The following is a 23,610-nucleotide window of genomic DNA, read 5'->3' on the forward strand; positions in this document are numbered from 1 at the left end:
AAAGAACTCATAACGATGATTGGCAGTGCCACATTTAAAGTGTCGTATGACAGTGCGGTTCATGAGTTACTGCTGTGGATTGTCCCAAGCAACGGCCCAATGCTGTTCGGCAGGAACTGGCTTGAAAAAATATGATGTGACTGGAATGATGTCAAGGCATTGTCGTCGGAGGAAGATACATGTGCCCAAATATTGAAAAAGTTCCCCTCACTGTTCGAACCAGGCATCGACAACTTCACGGGAGCCAAGGTACAGATCCACGTGGACTTGGATGCAAGGCCCATCCATCATAAAGCTCGGCAATTCCATATATGATGAGGGAGCAGGTCGAAATCGAACTGGACAGACTCCAGCATGAAGGGATCATATCACTGGTTGAATTTAATGAATAGGCCAGCTCCATTGTTCCTGTGCTGAAAAGTGATGGCACAGTCAGAATCTGTGGAGACTACAAGGCTACGATCAACAGGGTTTCGAAACAGGATCAGTACCCATTACCGAAGGCTGATGACTTGTTTGCAATGCTAGCCGGGGGGGGGAAGTCGTTTACCAAACTGGACTTGATGTTGGCCTACTTGACACAGGAGCTGGTCGAGAAGTCGAAGAGACTTCCATGCATTAACACGCATAAAGGACAGTTTATTTATCACAGGTGGAATTCGCTCGGCTGCAGCAATATTTCAGAGGAACATGGAGAGTCTACTGAAGTCTGTTCCCAGAACCGTCGTGTTCCAACTTGACATCCTGATCACAGATCGTGACTCCGAGGAGTTTCTGAACAACCTGGAAGAGGTTCTACATCGTCTGGACAAAGTGGGACTCAGACTGAAATGCTCGAAGTGCGTCTTCATAGCACCAGAGGTTGAATTCCTGGGGAGGAAAATTGCTGCTGACGGCATCAGGCCCACGGACGCAAAAACCAAGGACATCAAGAATGCACCCAGGCCGCAGAATGTGACGGAGCTGCATTTGTTCCTGGGTCGACTCAACGACTTCGGTAACTTCCTATCTAAATTGAGCACCGTATTAGAACCACTGCACATGCTGCTAAAAAAAGGCGTCAACTGGGTGTGGGATGCGTCTCACGACAGAGCTTTTGAGAAAGCCACTAATCTGCTTTGCTCTAACAAGCTGTTGGTACATTATGACCCATGTAAACATTTAGTATTGGCCTGCGATGTTTCGTCATATGGAATTGGTTGCGTACTCCAACAAGCTAATGAGTTGGATAAACTTTAACCAGTCGTGTATGCTTCAAAAAGTTTGTCTAAAGTGGAAAGAGCCTACAGTATAGCAGAGAAAGAAGCACTAGCCTGTGTGTATGGGGTTAAAAAGATGCATCAGTACCTGTTTGGTCTTTGGCTTGAACTGGAGACAGATCACAAGCTGCTCATTTCACTGTTCTCTGAAAACAAAGGTATCAATACCAATGCTCCATCGTGCATCCAGAGGTGGACGCTGACATTATCCGCTTACGATTATGTCATTCGCCATAGACCTGGCACCGAGAATTGTGCCGATGTTTTGAGCCATCTGCCGTTGCCCACACCGGAGGTGGAAACACCACAACTGGAGGACCTATTGTTAGTTATGGATGCTTTTGAGAGTGAAGGATTCCCTGTCACGGCTCAACAAGCTAAGACCTGGACCATCCATGACCTGATTTTATCGGTGGTGAAGAGTTGCATCCTCAAAGTTGATTGGTCTGCCATACCCAAGCAAATGTGCGAGGAGACCAAACCTTACATTGGTCGTAAAGACGAACTGTCTATTCAGTCGTGTTGTTATGCCCAAGAAAGGGAGAGAGAAATTTGTGCGTGAGCTACATAGCACACATCCCGGCATTGTAATGATGAAAGCCATCACCAGGTCTCATGTATGGTGGCTAGGAATTGACTCTGAGCTGGAATCATGTGTGCATCAGTGCAACACTTGCATGCAGCTCAGCAAAGCACCAGCGGAACCACCATTGAGTCTGTGGTCGTGACCGTCCAAACCATGGTCCAGGATCCACATAGACTTTGCAGGTCCATTCCTGGAGAAGGTGTTTTTAGTTGTGGTGAATGCATATTCGAAGTGGATAGAGTGTATAATCATGTCATCCAGTACATCCACAGCTGCCATTGAGAATGTCAGTGTCATGCTTACGACACATGGTCTGCCTGACATGGTTGTTAGCGACAACGGATCGTGCTTCACCAGTCAGGATTTATGAAACTCAATAGTATCAAACATGTAAAGTCAGCACGGTTCAACCTACATCCAATTGGCAAGCAGAACGTGCTATCCAAATCATAAAGCAGAGTCTGAAGCGAGTAACCCAAGGGTCACTGCAGACCCACCTATCATGCATACTGCTTAGTTACAGGACAAGACCACACACGCTTACCGGGGTGTCACCGGCTGAACTAATGGTGAAGAGAGGTCTTAAGACCAAGCTATCTCTTGTACACCCTGATTGAATGATCATGTTGAATATAGAAGACAAAGTCAGCACGGGTATCACGATCGCGCTGCTGTGTCACACGATATTTCTGTAAATGATCCTGTATATATTCTGAATTATGGTCAGGGTCCCAAGTGGATCGCTGGCACTGTCATGGCCAAGGAGGGCAACAGAGTATTTATTGTCAAGCTCAAAAATGGCCAAACATGCGGGAAACATATGGATCAGACAAAGCTGCGGCACACAGACGAACCGGAACTGTCGGAGGAAGAGACAATCGATGCGTGCAATAAAGGTGCAGCAGTTATAATGGGTGACTTTAATATGCACATAGATTGGGTTAACCAAACTGGAAGCAATACGGTAGAGGAGGATTTCCTGGAGTGCATAAGGGATGGTTTTTTAGACCAATATGTCGAGGAACCAACTAGGGGGGAGGCCATCTTAGACTGGGTGTTGTATAATGAGAGAGGATTAATTAGCAATCTCGTTGTGCGAGGCCCCTTGGGGAAGAGTGACCATAATATGGTGGAATTCTGCATTAGGATGGAGAATGAAACAGTTAATTCAGAGACCATGGTCCAGAACTTAAAGAAGGGTAACTTTGAAGGTATGAGGCGTGAATTGGCTAGGATAGATTGGCGAATGATACTGAAGGGGTTGACTGTGGATGGGCAATGGCAGACATTTAGAGACCGCATGGATGAACTACAACAATTGTACATTCCTGTCGGTCGTAAAAATAAAAAAGGGAAGGTGGCTCAACCGTGGCTATCAAGGGAAATCAGGGCTAGCATTAAAGCCAAGGAAGTGGCATACAAATTGGCCAGAAATAGCAGAGAACCCGGGGACTGGGAGGAATTTAGAACTCAGCAGAGGAGGACAAAGGGTTTGATTAGGGCAGGGAAAATGGAGTATGAGAAGAAGCTTGCAGGGAACATTAAGACGGATTGCAAAAGTTTCTATAGATATGTAAAGAGAAAAAGGTTAGTAAAGACAAACGTAGGTCCCCTGCAGTCAGAATCAGGGGAAGTCATAACGGGGAACAAAGAAATGGCGGACCAATTGAACAAGTACTTTGGTTCGGTATTCATTGAGGAGGACACAAACAACCTTCTGGATATAAAAGGGGTCGGAGGGTCTAGTAAGGAGGAGGAACTGAGGGAAATCCTTATTAGTCGGGAAAAATGTGTTGGGGAAATTGATGGGATTGAAGGCCGATAAATCCCCAGGGCCTGATGGACTGCATCCCAGAGTACTTAAGGAGGTGGCCTTGGAAATAGTGGATGCATTGACAGTCATTTTCCAACATTCCATTGACTCTGGATCAGTTCCTATGGAGTGGAGGGTAGCCAATGTAACCACACTTTTTAAAAAAGGAGGGAGAGAGAAAACAGGGAATTACAGACCGGTCAGCCTGACATCGGTAGTGGGTAAAATGATGGAATCAATTATTAAGGATGTCATAGCAGTGCATTTGGAAAGAGGTAATATGATAGGTCCAAGTCAGCATGGATTTGTGAAAGGGAAATCATGCTTGACAAATCTTCTGGAATTTTTTGAGGATGTTTCCAGTAGAGTTGACAAGGGAGAACCAGTTGATGTGGTATATTTGGACTTTCAGAAGGCTTTCGACAAGGTCCCACACAAGAGATTAATGTGCAAAGTTAAAGCACATGGGATTGGGGGTAGTGTGCTGACATGGATTGAGAACTGGTTGTCAGACAGGAAGCAAAGAGTAGGAGTAAATGGGGACTTTTCAGAATGGCAGGCAGTGACTAGTGAGGTACCGCAAGGTTCTGTGCTGGGGCCCCAGCTGTTTACACTGTACATTAATGATTTAGACGAGGGGATTAAATGTAGTAACTCCAAATTTGCGGATGACACTAAGTTGGGTGGCAGTGTGAGCTGCAAGGAGGATTCTATGAGGCTGCAGAGCGACTTGGATAGGTTAGGTGAGTGGGCAAATGCATGGCAGATGAAGTATAATGTGGATAAATGTGAGGTTATCCACTTTGGTGGTAAAAACAGAGAGACAGACTATTATCTGAATGGTGACAGATTAGGAAAAGGGCAGGTGCAAAGAGACCTGGGTGTCATGGTACATCAGTCATTGAAGGTTGGCATGCAGGTACAGCAGGCGGTTAAGAAAGCAAATGGCATGTTGGCCTTCATAGCGAGGGGATTTGAGTACAAGGGCAGGGAGGTGTTGCTACAATTGTACAGGGCCTTGGTGAGGCCACACCTGGAGTATTGTGTAAAGTTTTGGTCTCCTAACCTGAGGAAGGACATTCTTGCTATTGAGGGAGTGCAGCGAAGGTTCACCAGACTGATTCCCGGGATGGCGGGACTGACCTATCAAGAAAGACTGGATCAACTGGGCTTGTATTCACTGGAGTTCAGAAGAATGAGAGGGGACCTCATAGAAACGTTTAAAATTCTGACGGGGTTAGACAGGTTCGATGCAGGAAGAATGTTCCCAATGTTGGGGAAGTCCAGAACCAGGGGACACAGTCTAAGGATAAGGGGGAAGCCATTTAGGACCGAGATGAGGAGGAATTTCTTCACCCAGAGAGTGGTGAACCTGTGGAATTCTCTACCACAGAAAGTTGTTGAGGCCAATTCACTAAATATATTCAAAAAGGAGTTAGATGAAGTCCTTACTACTCGGGGAATCAAGGGATATGGTGAGAAAGCAGGAATGGGGTACTGAAGTTGCATGTTCAGCCATGAACTCATTGAATGGCGGTGCAGGCTAGAAGGGCCGAATGGCCTACTCCTGCACCTATTTTCTATGTTTCTATGTTTCTATGACCAACCAACCTACCCCCAGTCATCAGAGGACTCAGTGATCATCAGTGAACCAGGACTTTCAATCACTGACATGTTCAATGAAAATAGACTTTCAATCCCTGACATGGCCATTGCCACTCAGGTCAGCCACCCAGTCAACAGTCACAACAGACTCTGAACACTCACCCAAGGCTGGAGTTGAACTGAGATGGTCAACCCGAGAGGGTAAAACACCGGACCATCTCAATTTATAAAAGACTGTGTTAATATCTCAGAGGTGGGTATTGTCATGTATGTACTTTCGGGATCACTAGCCACTAGATGGCGTCACTGTTGGAGGCCATTGGGCTGCACGCATATGTGTGCAGCCCAAGTATAAAAGGCCAGTCATTTTGTATATTATTCATTTTGGGCCTTACTAAAGCAGAGCCAAGGACATACCTCTTGGAGTTAAACAGTACTCAGACTAACAGTTATTGCATACACAACAATTATTATCTACCATAATTTCTTCTTATCTCACCACATTTATTTTTGTTTTGATTTTGAGCGCTGTATAATTTGCATTTTAGATTTTACGGAAGTAGTCAGCAAATTATAGATGAATGAGGAAGAGTTTTCCGCAAGTGTAACAAAATATTTACAGCACAGAAAATAGCCATTGGGCCCAACAGGTCTATGCCAGTGTTTATGCTCCACACGGGCCTTCTCCCACCACACTTCATCTCACCCCGTCAACTTATCCTTCAATTGCTTTCTCACACTTGTGATTATCCAGCTTCCCCTTTTTGTATCTCACCTCAATCATGAGTTCCTCATTCTCACCCCTCCCTGGGTAAAATTGAGAATCACTGAACAGGATTCTCCGCATTCCTTTCGGAGTGTAACCAACGTCTGACGTCTCACGAGGGTGGGACAATACTGGGAGGGTCAGTACTGAGTGAGTGCTGTCCTGTCGGAGGCTCAGTAGTGAGGGAACGCTGTACTTCGGAGGGTCAGTACTGAAGGAGCATTGCCCTGTCGGAAGGTCAGTACTGATCGAGCGCTGCCGTGTCGGAGGGTCAGTACTGAGGGAGCTCTTCCCCGTCAGAGGGTCATTACTGAGGGAGCACTGCACTATCGGAGGGTCAGTACTGAGGGAGTGCTGCACTGTTGTAGGGTCAGTACTGAGGGAGTGCTGCACTTTCGGAGGGTAGGTACTGAGGGAGCACTGCACTGTTGCAGGGTCAGTACTGAGGGAACGCTGCACTATCGGAGGGTCATTACTGAGGGAGCACTGCACTGTTGTAGGGTCAGCACTGAGGGACGCTGCACTGTTGTAGGGTCAGTACTGAGCGAGCGCTGCACTGTTGTAGGGTCAGTACTGAGGGAGCACTGCACTGTTGTAGGTTCAGTACTGAGGGGTGCTGCACTGTTGTAGGGTCAGTACTGAGGGACGCTGCACTGTTGTAGGGTCAGTACTGAGGGGTGCTGCACTGTTGTAGGGTCAGTACTGAGGGACGCTGCACTGTTGTAGGGTCATTACTGAGGGACGCTGCACTGTTGTAGGGTCAGTACTGAGGGAGCAGTGCATTGTTGTAGGGTCAGTACTGAGCAAGCGCTGCACTGTTGTGGGGTCAGTACTGAGGGAGCAGTGCATTGTTGTAGGATCATTACTGAGCAAGCGCTGCACTGTTGTGGGGTCAGTACTGAGGGAGCAGTGCATTGTTGTAGGGTCAGTACTGAGGGACGCTGCACTGTTGTAGGGTCAGTACTGAGGGAGCACTGCACTGTTGTAGGGTCAGTACTGAGGGAGCACTGTACTGTTGTAGGGTCAGTACTGAGGGACGCTGCACTGTTGTAGGGTCAGTACTGAGGGAGCACTGCACTGTTGGAGTTTCAGTACTGAGTGAGCACTGCACTGTTGTGGGATCAGTACTGAGGGAGCACTGCACTGTCAGAGGGTCATTACTGAGGGAGCACTGCACTGTTGTAGGGTCAGTACTGAGGGATGCTGCATTGTTGTAGGGTTAGTACTGAGGGAGCACTGCACTGTTGTAGGGTCAGTACTGAGGGAGCACTGCATTGTTGTAGGGTCAGTACTGAGCAAGTGCTGCACTGTTGTAGGGTCAGTACTGAGGGAGCACTGCACTGTTGTAGGTTCAGTACTGAGGGACGCTGCACTGTCAGAGGGTCAGTACTGAGGGAGCACTGTACTGTTGTAGGGTCAGTACTGAGGGACGCTGCACTGTTGTGGGATCAGTACTGAGCGAGGACTGCACTGTTGTAGGGTCAGTACTGAGGGAGCACTGCACTGTCAGAGGGTCAGTACTGAGGGAGCACTGCACTGTAGGATACGCTGTTTTCGTGATTTTAAACCAAAGTTCCATCTATCCCCTTGGGAGGACATAATAGAACCTATGGCCATTATTGGAAGAAGATCAGGGAATGAGGTTTCTCCCGTGTCCTGGGACCCAATATTTATCCCTTAACCAACATCAATATAAACAGATTATCTGGTCATTGATCACATTGCTGTTTGTGGGTTCTTGCTGTGTGCAAATTGGCTGCGGCGTTTCCTTCATTACAATAATGACTACACTTCAAAAAGTAGGTTATTGACTGTACAGCGATTGGGATGTCCTGAGGTGGTGAAAGGCACTGTAGAAATGGGAGCTCTTTCTTTCAGGCACTGGATCAGGAACCTCCCAGGTTATAAAAGGGCAATTTACAAGACTCGGGGTCAATGGCACCGTTGAATATGAAGGTCAAGCGGTATTTGACCTTTGCCACCGGGCTCTTCGAGTGTATCAGCTTCACGGGCGTGATCTTCGGCTGGGCTTCCCTCATCTTCGTACTGAAGAAGGAGGAATATTTCTCCGACCTCTGTGTCCCACTGCACAACTCCAGCGACCCCGGCGCGAGGAATGGCACCAGTAAGTATCTGCGGGATGAGGGAAGGGAGGGGGGGAAGGGAAAGAGGGAGAGAGAGTGACTGAGTTTGGAATGGCACCAGTAAGTGTCCGAAGGGAGGGAGATAGAGGGACAGAAAGAGAGAGGGACAGAGAGAGAGGGACAGAGAGAGAGGGCAACAGAGAGAGAGAGTGACAGAGAACGAGAGAGAGAGACAGAGAGAGAGAGAAAGGGGTGACAGAGAGAGAGGGACAGAGAGAGAGGAGGAGAGAGAGTGAGCGAGAGGGACAGAGAGAGACAGAAATACAGAGAAAGAGAGAGAGAGAGGGACAGAGATTGAGAGAGGGACAGAGAGAGTGAGGGAGGGAGAGGGCCAGAGAGAGACAAACAGAGAGACAGAGAGAGAGAGAGAGACACAGAGAGAGAGAGAGAGAGGGAAACAGAGAGAGAGAGAGAGAGAGAGAAATGGGTGACAGAGAGAGGGACAGAGAGAGAGTGAGGGAGAGAGAGAGACACAGAGAGAGAGAAAGAGAGAGAGAGAGAGAGGGACAGAGAGAGAGAGAAAGTGGTGACAGAGAGAGAGGGACAGAGAACGAGAGGAACAGAGAGAAAGAGCGAGCGGGACAGAGAGAGAGACAGAAAGACAGAGAAAGAGAGAGAGAGGGACAGAGAATGAGAGAGGGACAGAGAGAGAGAGAGTAAGGAGTGACAGAGAGAGAGGGACAGAGAGAGAGCGCGAAAGAGAGTGATGGAGGGAGAGGGACAGAGAGAGAGAGAAACAGAGAGAGAGGGGGAGAGAGAGTGAGGGAGAGGGACAAAGAGAGAGACAGAGAAAAAGAGAGAGAGACAGAGAAAGAGAGAGAAAGAGAGAGACAGGGGTGACAGAGAGGGACAGAGAGAGAGAGGAACAGAGAGAGCGAGGGAGAGGGACAAAGAGAGAGACAGAGAGAGAGAGAAACTGAGAGAGAGAAAGGGATGACAGATCGAGAGAGGGACAGTGAAAAAGAGTGACAGGGAGAGAGGGACAGAGCAAACTATGTCGGTATGAGGGGTGACTTGGCTAAGGTAGATTGGGAAACTACATTAACAGGTATGATGGTAGACCAGCAATGGCTAGCATTTAAAGATCTAATACATCATTTACAACAAATATACATTCCTTTAAGACACAAAAACCTCACAGGAAAACTGGTCAAACGTGGCTAACAAGAGATGTTAAAACTAGTATTAGATCGAATGAAGAGCTTATAATGGTGCCAAAAAGACTAATAAGCCTGAGGATTAGGAGGATTTTAGAATTCAGCAAAGAAGGACCAAGAAATTGATCTGGAAAGAGAAAAAGAATATGGGAGTAAATTAGGAAGAGACATAAAAACAGATCGTAACCATTTCTATAGAGGTATGTAAATAGGAAGAGATAAGTAAAGAGAATGACATAGGTAGAAAAAGGGGTGAGGTCCTGCAGGCAGAGTTTTGGGAGCTAGGAGAAAGATTAAAAAGCAAGATCTCAAAGGTAGCAATCTCCGTGTTACTCCCGGAGCCACGTGCTAGTGAGTACAGAAATAGGAGGATGGAGAAGATGAATACGTGGCTGGAGAGATGGTACATGCGGGAGGGCTTTAGATTCCTGAGGCATTGGGACTGTTTCTGGGGGAGGTGGGACCTGTACAAGCCGGACAGGTTGCTCCTCAATATACCCATGACCAATATCCTCGCGGGAGGTTTTGCTATTCTTATTGTGGAGGATTTAAATTAGCTTGGCAGGGGGATGGGAACTGGAGAATAGATTCAGTGGGAAGAGAAGTAAAGCTGGAATTGGGCAGCAGAGTAGTAGAAGTAGAAAGTGAATTTGGAAGATAGATGAAACAAGGGCTGGAAAATAGACAAAAGGGTAGTTTGGCAATACTAAATGTGATATACTTCAATGTAAGGAGTATAGGAAATAAGGCAGATGAGCTGAGAGCACAGATTGACACTTGGCAGTATGATATTATAGCTATTACTGAGACGTGGCTGACAGAAGGATAGGTATGGCAGCTGAACTTTCCTGGTTACAGGATTTTCAGACAGGATAGAGAGGGGGGTAAAACAGGAGCGGGTGTCACAGTATTGATTAAAGAAACAATCACATCTGTGAGAAGGGATGATATGTTAGAGGAGTCATCAAACAAGGCCATATGGGTTGAATTAAAGAATAAAAAAGGGGCGATCACAATATTGGGAGTGTACTATAGACCCCCAAGCAGTCAGAGTGAGATAGAAGAACAAATATGTGGGCAAATTGCTGCAAAGTGCAAAATCTATCGAGCTGTAATAGTGGGGGATTTCAACTATGCCCATATTAACTTGGAAAAAGGTAGTGTGAATGGTACAGAAGGTGCGGAATTCCTAAAATGCATTCAGGAAAAATTATTTTGCCAGTACATAACAAACCCAACAAGGAAGGGTCAGTTCTGTACTTAGTTTTGGGGAATGAAGAGGGGCAGGTGGAAGGGGTATCAGTGGGAGAGCATTTTGGTGCTAGTGACCATAATTCAGTAAGATTTAGGGTAGTTATGGAAAAGGAAAAAGGGGGACCAGTGAAAAAAGTTCTCAACTGGGGAAAAGCCAATTTTGCTGAGCTGAGATGGGATTGGGCCAAAATGGACTGGAACTGGCTACTTGATGGGAAATCAGTGTCAGAGCAGTGGGAGTCATTCAAGGAGGAGATCCTGAGGGTACAGAGCAAGTATGTTCCACTAATAAAAGGGTGGGGCTAACAAATCTAGAGCCCTCTGATGTCGGGGGACATATCGAGTAAGATAAAAAAAAAGGGAAGCTTATGACAGATACGGAGAACTCAACACTGCAGAAACTCTAGCGGAGTATAAGAATTAAAAAAGATATCAGGAAGTCAGAGAGAGAGAATGAAAGAATGTTGGCAGTAAAATCAGGGAAAAGCCAAAGATGTTTTATAGATATATTAAGAGCAAGAGAATAACTAGAGAAAGAGTGGGGCCTCTTAGAGACCGTCAATGAAATCTGTGTGTAGAGGCAGAAGATGTCGGTAAGATATATAATGAATACTTTGCATCTGTGCAGCAGCTCAGAGTGGGAAAACCGAGTTTGGTGAGTGGGAGAGTCTCAAGGGTTTGGAGGCTGGTGGCAATTGCTAGTCGCCTCTCAGTAAGATTAACAGTTAAATATTTAGCATTCTTTCAGGCTGAGGTAGAGACAAACTAGCTAGCTAGCTCTCCAGTAGTTTGCTAAATAGCCAGTTAGTTAAAACTAGTTAAAACCGTTTTTTGAGCAGCTGACCAGTGGTGACTCATCTGAGCCACAAGCAATTTAAAAATCGAGGGCACGTGCTGTTAGCTCGGAGTGCAGCAGCTCAGAGTGGGAAAACAGGGTTTGGTAAGTGGGAGAGTCTGGTGAAGTGGGGGCGGGAGGTTTTGCTTTGCCTTGTTTTTCCTAACTTTTTCCGCAGAGCGGCGACGTACCTGAGCCGGAGCAGACCGAGGCCCGAGGGTGGGAATAAAAGTCACAGCAGACATAGAAACATAGAAAAATAGGTGCAGGAGGAGGCCATTCGGCCCTTCGAGCCTGCACCACCATTCAATGAGATCATGGCTGATCATTCACCTCAGTACCCCTTTCCTGCTTTCTCTCCCTATCCCTTGGTCCCCTTAGCTGTAAGAGCCAAATCTAACTCCCTCTTGAATATATCCAATGAACTGACATCAACAACTCTCTGCAATAAAGAATTCCACAGGTTAACAACTCTCCGAGTGAAGAAGCTTCTCCTCATCTCAGTCCTAAATGGCTTACCCCTTATCCTTAGACTGTGTCCCCTGGTTCTGGACTTCCCCAACATTGGGAACATTCTTAGTGCATCTAATCTGTCCAGTCCCATCAATTTTAAATGTTTCTATGAGATCCCCTCTCATTCTTCTAAACTCCAGTGAATACAGGCCCCGACGATCCAGTCTCCCTTCATATGTCAGTTCTGCCATCCTGGGAATTAGTCTGGTGAACCTTTGCTGCACTCCTTCAATAGCAAGAATGTCCTTCCTCGGGGTTAGGAGACCAAAACTGAACACAATATTCTAGGTGAGGTCTAACCAAGGCCCTGTATAACTGCAGTAAGACCTCCCTTCTCCTATACTCAAATCCCCTAGCTATGAAGGCCAACATACCATTTGCCTTCTTCACCGCTTGCTGTACCTGCATGCCAACTTTCTATGACTGATATACCATGACACCCAGGTCTCGTTGCACCTCCCCTTTTTCGAATCCACCGCCATTCAGATAATATTCTGCCTTCGTGTTTTTGCCACCAAAGTGCATAACCTCACATTTATCCACATTATACTGCATCTGCCATGCATTTGCCTAATCACCTAACCTGTCCAAGTCACCCTGCAGCCTCTGAGCATCCTCCTCACAGCTCTCACCACCACCCAGCTTAGAGTCATCTGCAAACGTGGAGATATGATACTCAATTCCTTCATCGAAATAATTAATGTATATTGTAAATAGCTGGGGTCACAGCACTGAGCCCTGCAGCACCCCATTAGTCACTGCCTGCCATTCTGAAAAGGACCCATTTATCCTGACTCTCTGCTTCCTGTCTGCCAACCAGTTCTCTATCCACATCTGTACATTACCCCCAATACCATCTGCTTTAATTTTGCACATCAATCTCTTGTGTGGGACCTTGTCAAAAGCCTTTGAAAGTCCAAATACACCACATCCATTGGTTCTCCCTTGTCCACTCTACTAGTTACATCCTCAAAAAATTCCAGAAGATTTGTCCAGCATGATTTCCCTTTTACAAATCCATGCTGACTTGGACCGATCCTGTCACTGCTTTCCAAATGCGCTGCTATTTCTTCTTTAATAATTGATTCCATCATTTTCCCCACTACTGATGTCAGTCTAACTGGTGTATAATTCCCCGTTTTCTCTCTCCCTCCTTTTTTAAAAAGTGGTGTTACATTAGCTACCCTCCAGTCCATGGGAACTGATCCAGAGTCGATAGACTGTTGGAAAATGATTACAAGTGCATCCACTATTTCTAGGGCTACTTCCTTAAGTACTCTGGGATGCAGATTACCAGGCCCTGGGGATTTTTCAGCCTTCAATCCCATCAATTTTGCTAACACAATTTCCAGCCTAATAAGGATTTTCTTCAGTTCCTCCTTCTGACTAGACCCTCGGTCCCCTAGTATTTCCGAAAGGTTATTTGTGTCTTCCTTCGTGAAGACAGAAGCAAAGTATTTGTTCAACTGGTCTGCCATTTCTTTGTTCCCCATTATAAATTCAGCTGATTCTGACTGCAAGGGACCTACGGTTGTCTTCACTAATCTTGATCTCTTCATATATCTATAGAAGCTTTTGCAATTAGTTTTTATGTTCCCAGCAAGGTTCCTCTCATACTCTCTTTTCCCCCTCCTGATTAAAGCCTTTGTCCTCCTCTGCTGAATTTTAAATTCCTTGTGGTCCTCAGGTTTGCTGCTTTATATAGCCAATTTATATGCCTCTTTCTTGGATTTAACACGATCCTTCATTTCCCTTGTTAGCCATGGTTGAGCCAGCTTCCCCATTTTAATTTTACTCCAGACAACGATGTTCAATTGTTGAAGTTCATCCATGTGATCTTTAAATGTTTGACATTGCCTATCCACCGTCAATCCTTGAAATATAATTCGCCAGTCTATTCTAGCCAATTCACGTCTCATACCATCGAAGTTACCTTTCCTTAAGTTCAGAACCCTCGTCTCTGAATTAACTGTGTCACTCTCCATCTTAATAAAGAATTCTGCCATATTATGGTCACTCTTCCCCAAGGGGCCTCGCACAAGAAGATTACTAATTAGTCCTTTCTCATTACACATCACCCATCTAGGATGGCCAGCCCTCCAGTTGGTTCGTCGACATATTGGTCTAGAAAACCATCCCTAATACACTCCAGGAAATCCTCCTCACCGTATTGCTACCAGTTTGGTCAGCTCCACCCATACAGATTCCACATCATCCAAGCTAATGCTCTTCCTTACTATTGCGTTAATTTCCTCTTTAACCAGCAATGCTACCCCACCTCCTTTTCCTTTCTGTCTATCGTTCCTGAATGTTGAATACCCCTGGATGTTGAGCTCCCAGCCTTGATCACCCTGGAGCCATGTCTCCATGATACCAATTATATCATATTCGTTTTTAACACACTTTACTGCCTGCGCAGTTAATTCCTCCACCTTATTACAAATACGTCTCGCATTGAGGCACAGAGCCTTCAGGCTTGTCCTTTTAACACACTTTGCCCCTTTAAAATTTTGCTGCAATGTGGCCCTTTTTGATTTTTGCCTTAGGTTTCTCTGCCCTCCACTTTTTCTTTTACTTTTCTTCTTTCTATCTTTTGCTTCTGCCCCCATTCTATTTCCCTCTGTCTCCCTGCCTAGTTTCCCATCCCCCTGCCATATTAGTTTAACCCCTCCCCAACAGCACTAGCAAACACTCCCCCTAGGACATTGGTTCCGGTCCTGCCCAGGTGCAGACCGTCCGGTTTGTACAGGTCTCACCACCCGCAGAACCGGTTCCAATGTCCCAGGAATTTAAATCCTTCCCTTCTGCACCATTCCTGAGCTATCCTGCAATTTATCTCAGCTATCCTGCAATTCCTACTCTGACTAGCATGTGGCACTGGTAGCAATCCTGAGATTACTACCTTTGAGGTCCCACTTTTTAAACTAGCTCCTTAAAATCAGCTTGTAGGCCCTCATCCAGTTTTTTACCTATATCTTTGGTACCTATATGCAGCACGACAACTGGCTGTTCACCCTCCCTCTCGAAAATGCCCTGCAGCCGTTCTGAGATATCCTTGACCCTTGCACTCGGGAGGCAACATACCATCAGCATACAGCCAGTGTGATCTCCTGAACTAGTTTTGATCACCTGGTTGGATCGGAGATGAATTTTCCCAGATTTTTCCGCAATTGGCCTGGGTTTTTTTCTGGTTAATGACTCTCCCAGGAGATCGCATGGCTCCGGGTGAGGAGAACCCTGTATGTGACATCACAGGTAATGCAGGTAAGTGATTAGTAGTGATTGTGGGCTAAGTTTTTCTTTTAAATTAATATATAGCATATAACTAAATACTAAAAACTAACCTTTACTTGTTTAACTAATTTGATAAACTATATAGGGTAAATACTTGATTAACGCAAAACTAATTAATTCAATAAAATAATGGGAAAACAGGAGATGTGTTGTTGCTGCAATATGTGTGAGGTTCGAGAAGTTTTGGTCGAGGGCGACTACATCTGCGGTAAGTGTCTGCGGCTCCAGGTTGAGGAGCTGGAGTCCGAGCTGCAGCCATTGCGAGACATGAGAGAGGGAGAAAGTTACTTGGACCTGTTGCTCCAGGAGGCAGCCACACCCTCTAGATTAAATACTTTAGAATTGACACATGGTCAGGGACTGGAGCATGTGACTGCGAGTGAAGCAGGTAAGGGGATCCAGGAGGTAGTATTGCAGGAGCCTCAGTCCCTGCACTTGTCCAATAGATTTTAGGTTCTTGCAAAACTTGTGGATAAGTGTGCAGACTGCGGGGTGGACAAGCAGACTGAACAAAGTACCGTGGTGCAGAAAGCCATTCAAGTGCGGGGAGTAAAGAGGCAGATGGTTGTATTGGGGATAGTATAGTTCGGGAGATAGATCGGGTTCTCTGCAGCCGAGAGTGTGCATCCCGAAGGCGATGGTGCCTACCTGGTGCCAGGGTAAAGGACATCTCCTCCGGGCCGGAGGAGAACTTGGAGTGGGAGGGGGAGCATCCAGTTGCCGTGGTACATGTAGGTACCAATGACATAGGTAGAACTAAGAAAGAGGTTCTGCTGAGAGAGTTTGAACATCGAGGGACGAAATTGAAAAGCAAAACCACAAAGGTAGTAATCACTGCATTATTTACTGAGCCACGAGCAAATTGGCATAGGGTCAATAGGAGAGGCAGTATTGAGGGAGCACCGCACTGTTGGAGGGCCAGTACTGTGGGAGTGCCACATTGTTGGAGGGGCATTACTGAGGGAGTGCCACACTGTCAGAGGGGCAGTACTGAGGGAGTGCGACACTGTCAGAGGGACAATACTGCAGGACAGCCACACTGTTGGAGGGGCAGTTCTGAGGGAAGGCCACACTGTCGGAAAGTCATTACTGAGGGAACACCAGACTGTTGGAGGGTCCGTCTTTCATATGAGACATTAAACCAAGGCCCCAGTCTGCCCTCTTAGTGGAAGAAAAGTTCCCACAGCCACTATTGGAAGAAGAGCAGGGGCAGTTCTGCCCAAGGTATAGGGACAATATTTATCCCACAACCAATATCACAAAAAAACAGATGATCCGGTCATTAATCACGTTTCTGTTTGTGTGGGCTTGCTGTGTGAAAATTGGCTGCCATGTTTTCTACATTGCAACAGTAACTACACTTCAAAAGGACTTCAGTTGGGACGTCTTGAGTTGGTGAAAGGCGCTGCAGAAATCGATGCTCTTTCTCTCTGTCTGTCTCACTCACTTTCTCGTCCTTTCTTTCTCTCTCTCAGTGGACTGCGATCGGCAGGATGAGCGCTTCGCCCTCATCTTCACCCTCGCCTCCTGCACCATCAGCTTTGTGGCCTTCCCCAGTGGTTTACTGTTTGACCACTTTGGCACCATGGTAACCCACATCCTGGCCATGTAAGTACTTGTCCTCTTCTGGGCTTTTGGGTTGTTAGAGGTTGATATGACTTGACACAGTCAGTAGAAGAGAAACAATTAAGACAGAAAGAGAATCATGATAGAGGTAGAGTAAGAGAGAGATGTGTAATATTGAATAAGAAGGTTAGAGTGAAGAACCATCACCATAAATGGTTAAAGTGGTTACCAGGAATATTAAAGATATATGGTCCTCGCACATATTTGATGATGGAAATGTTAGGTTTGTTCATATTGAAGGAGTTGAAAGTTGAAATGATTCGATTATTTCTGATGAGTCAGATAGTCTTGTTATAAGTAGAGTACCAATAGCAAATCCTACCTCTGATGTACTAGAAACAAGTCCAAGAGAAAGTCAGAATTTAAGTCTGAGTCAGGCAGGCAGACAGTCTGAAGTTGTACAGAGTTCAAATGTAGATCAAGGGCATCTCTTGAAGAAAAACTCTCCTCAGGCTCAGCCTAGAATGAGTCTAACTGCAACACCAAGTTTGGAGAACGAAGGTATCCTCATTGAAACAGAAACCCCTGGTTAAGTTTGGTTTGTAAATATGGTAAACTAAGTCCATGGGGCTGAAATTGCTCCTTTCCTTTCGGCCTTTTAACACCGGAAAGTGGCGGCCACACTGCGGAGTGCAATGGCCGCTGACTTTTCGTGTAATGGCCGCCATTATCACAATTCCACTTCTGTGCTATCCCGGTGGTGACCCGCTCCCCCCCACTGCTCCGCTGTTGCCGATCCGTGCTAAGTACATCATCACAGTGTGTACCGTCGATCTACTCCCCGCCCCGCCCCCATCAACGGCGAAATTCTGCCGTGAAAACTTACGGCCCGCCCGGTGGTTCCAAAGCAAGCTTTTTTGTGGTGGTCCAGTGAGGCTGAGGCCTTCTGTAATGGTGGCACAGCTCCCCTTAAAGGGGAGGACCTACTGCTGCTGCCGCCATGTTTTTTATTTTGTCGGACGACTGCCATGTCGGCCCGACAATTATTCCTCCAGGTTCGGCCGGGCCACCAACAGACAGCCTGGCACCCCCTCTTCAGTGCCAGGCCGCTGGTCCTGCAGAAACCCAACCTAGAGACCCGGTGGACCGAAGTTTAAAGATCGCGCAGGCTCTCACCTTTAAGTGAAGGGGAGAGCCGTGGTGATGTGGCATTGTGCTGACCTCATCACCGGGACCACTCCACAGCCCCCCCCCCGCCAACTTCCCCCCTCTAGTCTTGTCACCGCCGCATATCCGCCCCCATTAAGTGCGACTTCCGGATCCGAGTGAAAAAAACAAAGAGCAGAATTTTGCTCAAGAGGCGACCTCACTCACCATGGCAGTAAAAACCATAGAAACGTGCTGTGTATGGAATATTTCGGGCGGGGGGACATTTTGGCCCGAATATCTTTGATGTGTATAACCATGCAAGTTATGTATGATGATTATTTTGTTATGATTAATTACTCATTAAGGGGGGAGAAGTATAATGTAGCTCCCCCTAGTGGACTACTGTGTAAATACAACTGCTGATGTATATTATAAAAGCATCATGTTCTTGTAGTCCGTGTGTTTGTGATGTCACAAAGAAGATATCAGAGGTTCAGAGGAGGTTTACCGGGAATGAGGAACTTCAGTCATGTGGAGAGATTGAAGAAACTGGGGTTGTTCTCTTTCGAGCAGAGAAAATTGAAGAGAGACCAAATCGAGATACAGTTTGATTGCTATTTTGATTTGTTGTCAGTGTAAACTCTGAGAATAGTTCCCAGAATAAATCCAAAAAACATTGTGTGCATTTATTGGAGCAATTTATGACTGAACTATATACTTTCACCACCTCAGCATGTCCCAAAACACTTTAAAACCAATGAAGTTCTTTTAAAGTGTAGTCACTGTTCTAATGTAGGAAACGTGGCAGTCAATTTATGCACAGCAAGCTCCCACAGAGAGAAATGCAATATGACCGGACACCAACTGTATTTTTAGTAATGTGCGTGAGGGATAAATATTGGCCACAGGATTCCGGGGAGAATTGCCCTGTTCTTCCAGTACCAGCTGTGTGAACTTTTATGTCCACCTCGGAGGGCGGAAGGGACATTGATTTAGCTTTTCATTTGAAAGAGAGCATCTCTAACAGTGCAGCTCTTCCTCAGTACTTCCACTCCCACAGTGCAGCGCTCGCTCAGTACTGCCCCTCCCACAGTACAGCACTCCTTCAGGACTGCCCCTCCTACTGTGCAACACTCCCTCAGTGCAGCACTCCCTCAGTACTGCCCCTCCCACAGTGCAGCGAACCTTCAGTACTGCCCCTCCCACAGTGCAGCGAACCCTCAGTACTGCCCCTCCCACCGTGCAGCGAACCCTCAGTACTGCCCCTCCCACCGTGCAGCGAACCCTCAGTACTGCCCCTCCCACCGTGCAGCGAACCCTCAGTACTGCCCCTCCCACAGTGCAGCGAACCCTCAGTACTGCCCCTCCCACAGTGCAGCACTCCCTCAGTACTGCCTCTCCCATAGTGCAGCACTCCCTCAGTACTGACCCTCCCACAGTGCAGCACTCCCTCAGTACTGCCCCTCCCACAGTGCAGCACTCCCTCAGTACTGCCCCTCCCACAGTGCAGCACTCCCTCAGTACTGCCCCTCCCACAGTGCAGCACTCCCTCAGTACTGCCCCTCCCACAGTGCAGCACTCCCTCAGTACTGCCCCTCCCACAGTGCAGCACTCCCTCAGTACTGCCTCTCCCACAGTGCAGCACTCCCTCAGTACTGCCCCTCCCACAGTGCAGCACTCCCTCAGTACTGCCCCTCCCACAGTGCAGCACTGCCTCAGTACTGCCCCTCCCACAGTGCAGCACTCCCTCAGTACTGCCCCTCTCACAGTGCAGCACTCCCTCAGTACTGCCCCTCTCAGAAACGTAGAAACATAGAAAATAGGTGCAGGAGTAGGCCCTTCGGCCCTTCTAGCCTGCACCGCCATTCAATGAGTTCATGGCTGAACATGCAACTTCAGTACCCCATTCCTGCTTTCTCGCCATACCCCTTGATTCCCCTCGTAGTAAGGACTACATCGAACTCCTTTTTGAATATATTTAGTGAATTGGCCTCAACAACTTTCTGTGGTAGAGAATTCCACAGGTTCACCACTCTCTGGGTGAAGAAGTTTCTCCTCATCTCGGTCCTAAATGGCTTACCCCTTATCCTGAGACTGTGAGCCCTGGTTCTGGTCTTCCCCAACATTGGGAACATTCTTCCTGCATCTAACCTGTCTAAACCCGTCAGAATTTTAAACGTTTCTATGAGATCCCCTCTCATTCTTCTGAACTCCAGTGAATACAAGCCCAGTTGATCCAGTCGTTCTTGATAGGTCAGATCCGTCATCCCGGGAATCAGTCTGGTGAACCTTCGCTGCACTCCCTCAATAGCAAGAATGTCCCTCCTCAAGTTTGGAGACCAAAACCGTACACAAAAGGCCCTTACAACTGTAGCAACACCTCCCTGCCCCTGTACTCAAATCCCCTCGCTATGAAGGCCAACATGCCATTTGCTTTCTTAACCACCTGCTGTACCTGCATGCCAACCTTCAATGACTGATGTACCATGACACCCAGGTCTCATTGCACCTCTCCTTAGCCTAATCTGTCACTATTCAGATAATAGTCTGTCTCTCACAGTGCAGCACTCCCTCAGTACGGCCCCTCCCACAGTGCAGTGCTCCCTCATACGGCCCCTCCCACAGTGCAGTGCTCCCTCAGTATGGCCCCTCCCACAGTGCAGCACTCCCTCAGTATGGCCCCTTCCACTGTGCGGTGCTCCCTCAGTACGGCCCCTCCCACAGTGCGGTGCTCCCTCAGTAAGGCCCCTCCCACAGTGCGGTGCTCCCTCAGTACTGGCACTGGGACAATGACGATAGGTTTAGAGAGGGCACAGGAGACAATGGGATAAGGGAGAGCATTTTCAGTGGGAGGGTCAGTGTCCTGGGGCTAAGATTGATCAACATCAATAAAAAAAGCTGATCATTATTTGTACATATGTAAACCCGTAAATACCTTGTTTAACCACCGGAGGGCTCATCCCCTGGAGTCCCAAAGGATCCCACAATCCCTTGGGAGCACCTGTACATAAGGAGGCCTCACAGGCTGTAGAGGCACTCTGGAGACCTGTAATAAAGGACTGCGGTCACACCTTACTTTGAGCTCACAGTATCTGGTCAGACTCTTTATTCAATACATAACAATTATCACATTGCTCTTTGTGGGAGCTTGCTGTGCACAAATTGGCTGCCATGTTTCCTACATTACAATAGTGGCTGCACTTTAAAAAGCACTTATAGAATCATAGACTGATACAGCACAGAAGGAGGTCATTTGGCCCATGCTGCCTGTGCTTTGAAAGAGTTGCCCGATTAGACCCACTTCCCTGCTCTTTCACCATAGTCCTTCAAGTATTGATCCAATTCCTTTTTGAAAATTGTTGTATCTGCTTCCACCGTCCTCAGGCAGTGCATTCCAGATCATAACAACTCGTTGCTTAATTTTTTCCCTCATGTTGCCTCTGGTTCTATCACCAATGACCTTAAATCTGTGTCCTCTGGTTCCTGACCCACCTTCCACTGGAAACAGTTCCTCCTTATTTATTCGATCAAAACCGGTCATCATTTTGAACATCTGTATCAATTATCCTTTTAACCTTCTCTTCTCGAAGGAGAACAACCCTAGGTTCTCCAGTCTCTCCAAATAACAGAAGTCTCTCATCCCTGGTACCATTCTGGTAAATCCCCCCTGTGCCCTCTAGTGCCTTGACATCCTTCCTAAAGTGCGGTGCCCAGAATTGAACACAAGGCTCCAGTTGAGGCCTAACCAGTGGTTTATGAAGGATTTAGCAATAACTTCTTGCTTTTGTACTCTGGGTCTGTTTATCAAGTACTTCATTGGCTGTGAAGCGCTTTGGGTCGTCCTGAGGTGGTGAGAGACGTTGGATAACTGGGAGCTCATTCCTTTCAGGGGAAGGGGAGGTGAATGTGTGGACAAAGGAGTTCAAACTAAGCTCTGATTTTTATCTCCACAGATTCCTCCACACCACCGCGACTCTGATCATCGCCTTCTCCACTGCTGGTAAGTCTAGCCCCTCCCCCTGTCAGAACCCAGTGAGGTCCCACACATGGTCCTTCAATACCTGCATAGAATTACGTAGAATATACAGCACAGAAACAGGCCATTCGGCCCAATCAGTCCATGCCGGCTTTTGTGCTCCACTCCAGCCTCCTCCCATCCTTCCTCATCTAACTCTATCAGCATTGTAAAAGTTGGATAGAGTGAAGGATAGAGCACCAGTCCTTAGTTACTGACTCTTTTTCCATGTTGAGTTCAGTGTTTGATGGCTGGTTCCATCTGCCCAATAGAAAAGGGGAGGAGTCCCACATGGAGTAACCTCCACTGGGGAGCCCCGCCTCCTCTGCGGGGGAAGATGGCCCACCAAGGCGTGTCCGGACGGCAGACGAGGAAGACAAAGTGGAGAGTGTGCAAGAGTAGCCCGTACAGGAAACCCCTCCGTGCAGAGTGGAAAAGCACGGCAGGGATCTCCAGGAGACGGCTCAAGCTGTGAGGCACCGGATCCCGAGGGAGGATTCGAGCCCTGGTGCCGATGAGAAAACACGGACAGGATCGCTCCATACACTTGAGCCTCCTCGACACGCCTCGTGGAGTCAGGGCTAAGTGCCTCTTTTAGCGTCTCGATGGCTTTGGCCATGGACCAGACACCGTGCCATGACATGCGTTGTGCCAACTCTTCATGGAACATCCAGCCCGCTCCTCCTTTATCCAATAGGCCCCTGACTCTGGTCACCTTGCCAGCCAGTGTCTTTCCCTCTGCCAGTCACGTGACACGCGGACGTGGAGGTACGGATTCCTGAGCAGCAGCTCCCGGAGTATAGCCATCACTCCTGACGGGGGAGAACTCCGGCTGGAGGTGACAGCTTTGCAGATCCTGATCATTACATGGTAAAAGACAGGCAGCTCCTGCAAGGAGGCCCAGCCACACCCCAGATTTATTGGCAATAGCTGAGTGCTATAATTGAGGCCATGCAGCTAGCGGAAGAAATACGTCGCCAGCGCACACGATCTGGGAGGATCCCTGACGTACAGATATCTCTACAGGGTCTGAAGACGGAAGGTCGCAGCCTGGGTACACACCCACACCAGCGCCTGACCGCCCTCTCTAAGCAGGAGTCGGATAACCATGGCACAGACCCAATGCTTCCCTTTGATCCTGAAGAAGTCAACAAGCATCTTCTGAATCTTGGCGACTGATACGTCCTTACTACACAGTATAAATGCACACGAGGCCCATGCTTGAGAGAAGGTCAGTCTGTGACCTGCCCTTTATTCCTTAGCACTCAAGTGATGAAGGTGGGTGGAAGTTCGCCTTTTATACCTGAAGGTCCAGGTTAGGAGTGTCTCCCACCTCGTGGTCAGTGTTCTCACGGTGTACAACTTAGGTCAGTTTATACATGGGTTACAATGCTGGTTGAATACATGACATCACCTCCCCCCCGCAAAGTCTTATTGGGATCGCAGGTTGAGTCTCTCTGGTGGTTTACGCTCCCTTGTAGAGCGCCTGAGTTGGGGCTCCGGTTGTTGGGCGCTGGCCTGAGTGTCTGCTGTTTGCAGTGCCTCAGGCCTGTCCGGACTGCCCACAGTGATTGGGCCCTCCTCCCTTTGGTTCCGGTGTTCGGTCACCTGTGGTGGAGTGAACTCTATATCGTGTTCTTCCTCTGCTTCTTCT

At 47.5% G+C, this 23,610-nt stretch overlaps 1 protein-coding gene across 1 annotated transcript in view; it reads left to right on the forward strand.

The window, feature by feature from the left end:
- The first annotated feature begins 7,964 nt into the window (after positions 1–7,964).
- LOC139266691 (equilibrative nucleobase transporter 1-like) overlaps positions 7,965–23,610 on the forward strand; it is an 81,387-nt gene continuing 65,741 nt past the window's right edge. The window contains exons 1-3 of the mRNA XM_070884281.1: positions 7,965–8,154; positions 16,702–16,834; positions 21,895–21,941. Of these exons, the coding sequence (XP_070740382.1) occupies positions 7,965–8,154; positions 16,702–16,834; positions 21,895–21,941 (370 nt within the window). The remainder of the gene's footprint in view (positions 8,155–16,701; positions 16,835–21,894; positions 21,942–23,610) is intronic.

This window comes from Pristiophorus japonicus, chromosome 7 (genome assembly GCF_044704955.1).
Source record: "Pristiophorus japonicus isolate sPriJap1 chromosome 7, sPriJap1.hap1, whole genome shotgun sequence".
Classification (NCBI taxonomy): domain Eukaryota; kingdom Metazoa; phylum Chordata; class Chondrichthyes; family Pristiophoridae; genus Pristiophorus; species Pristiophorus japonicus.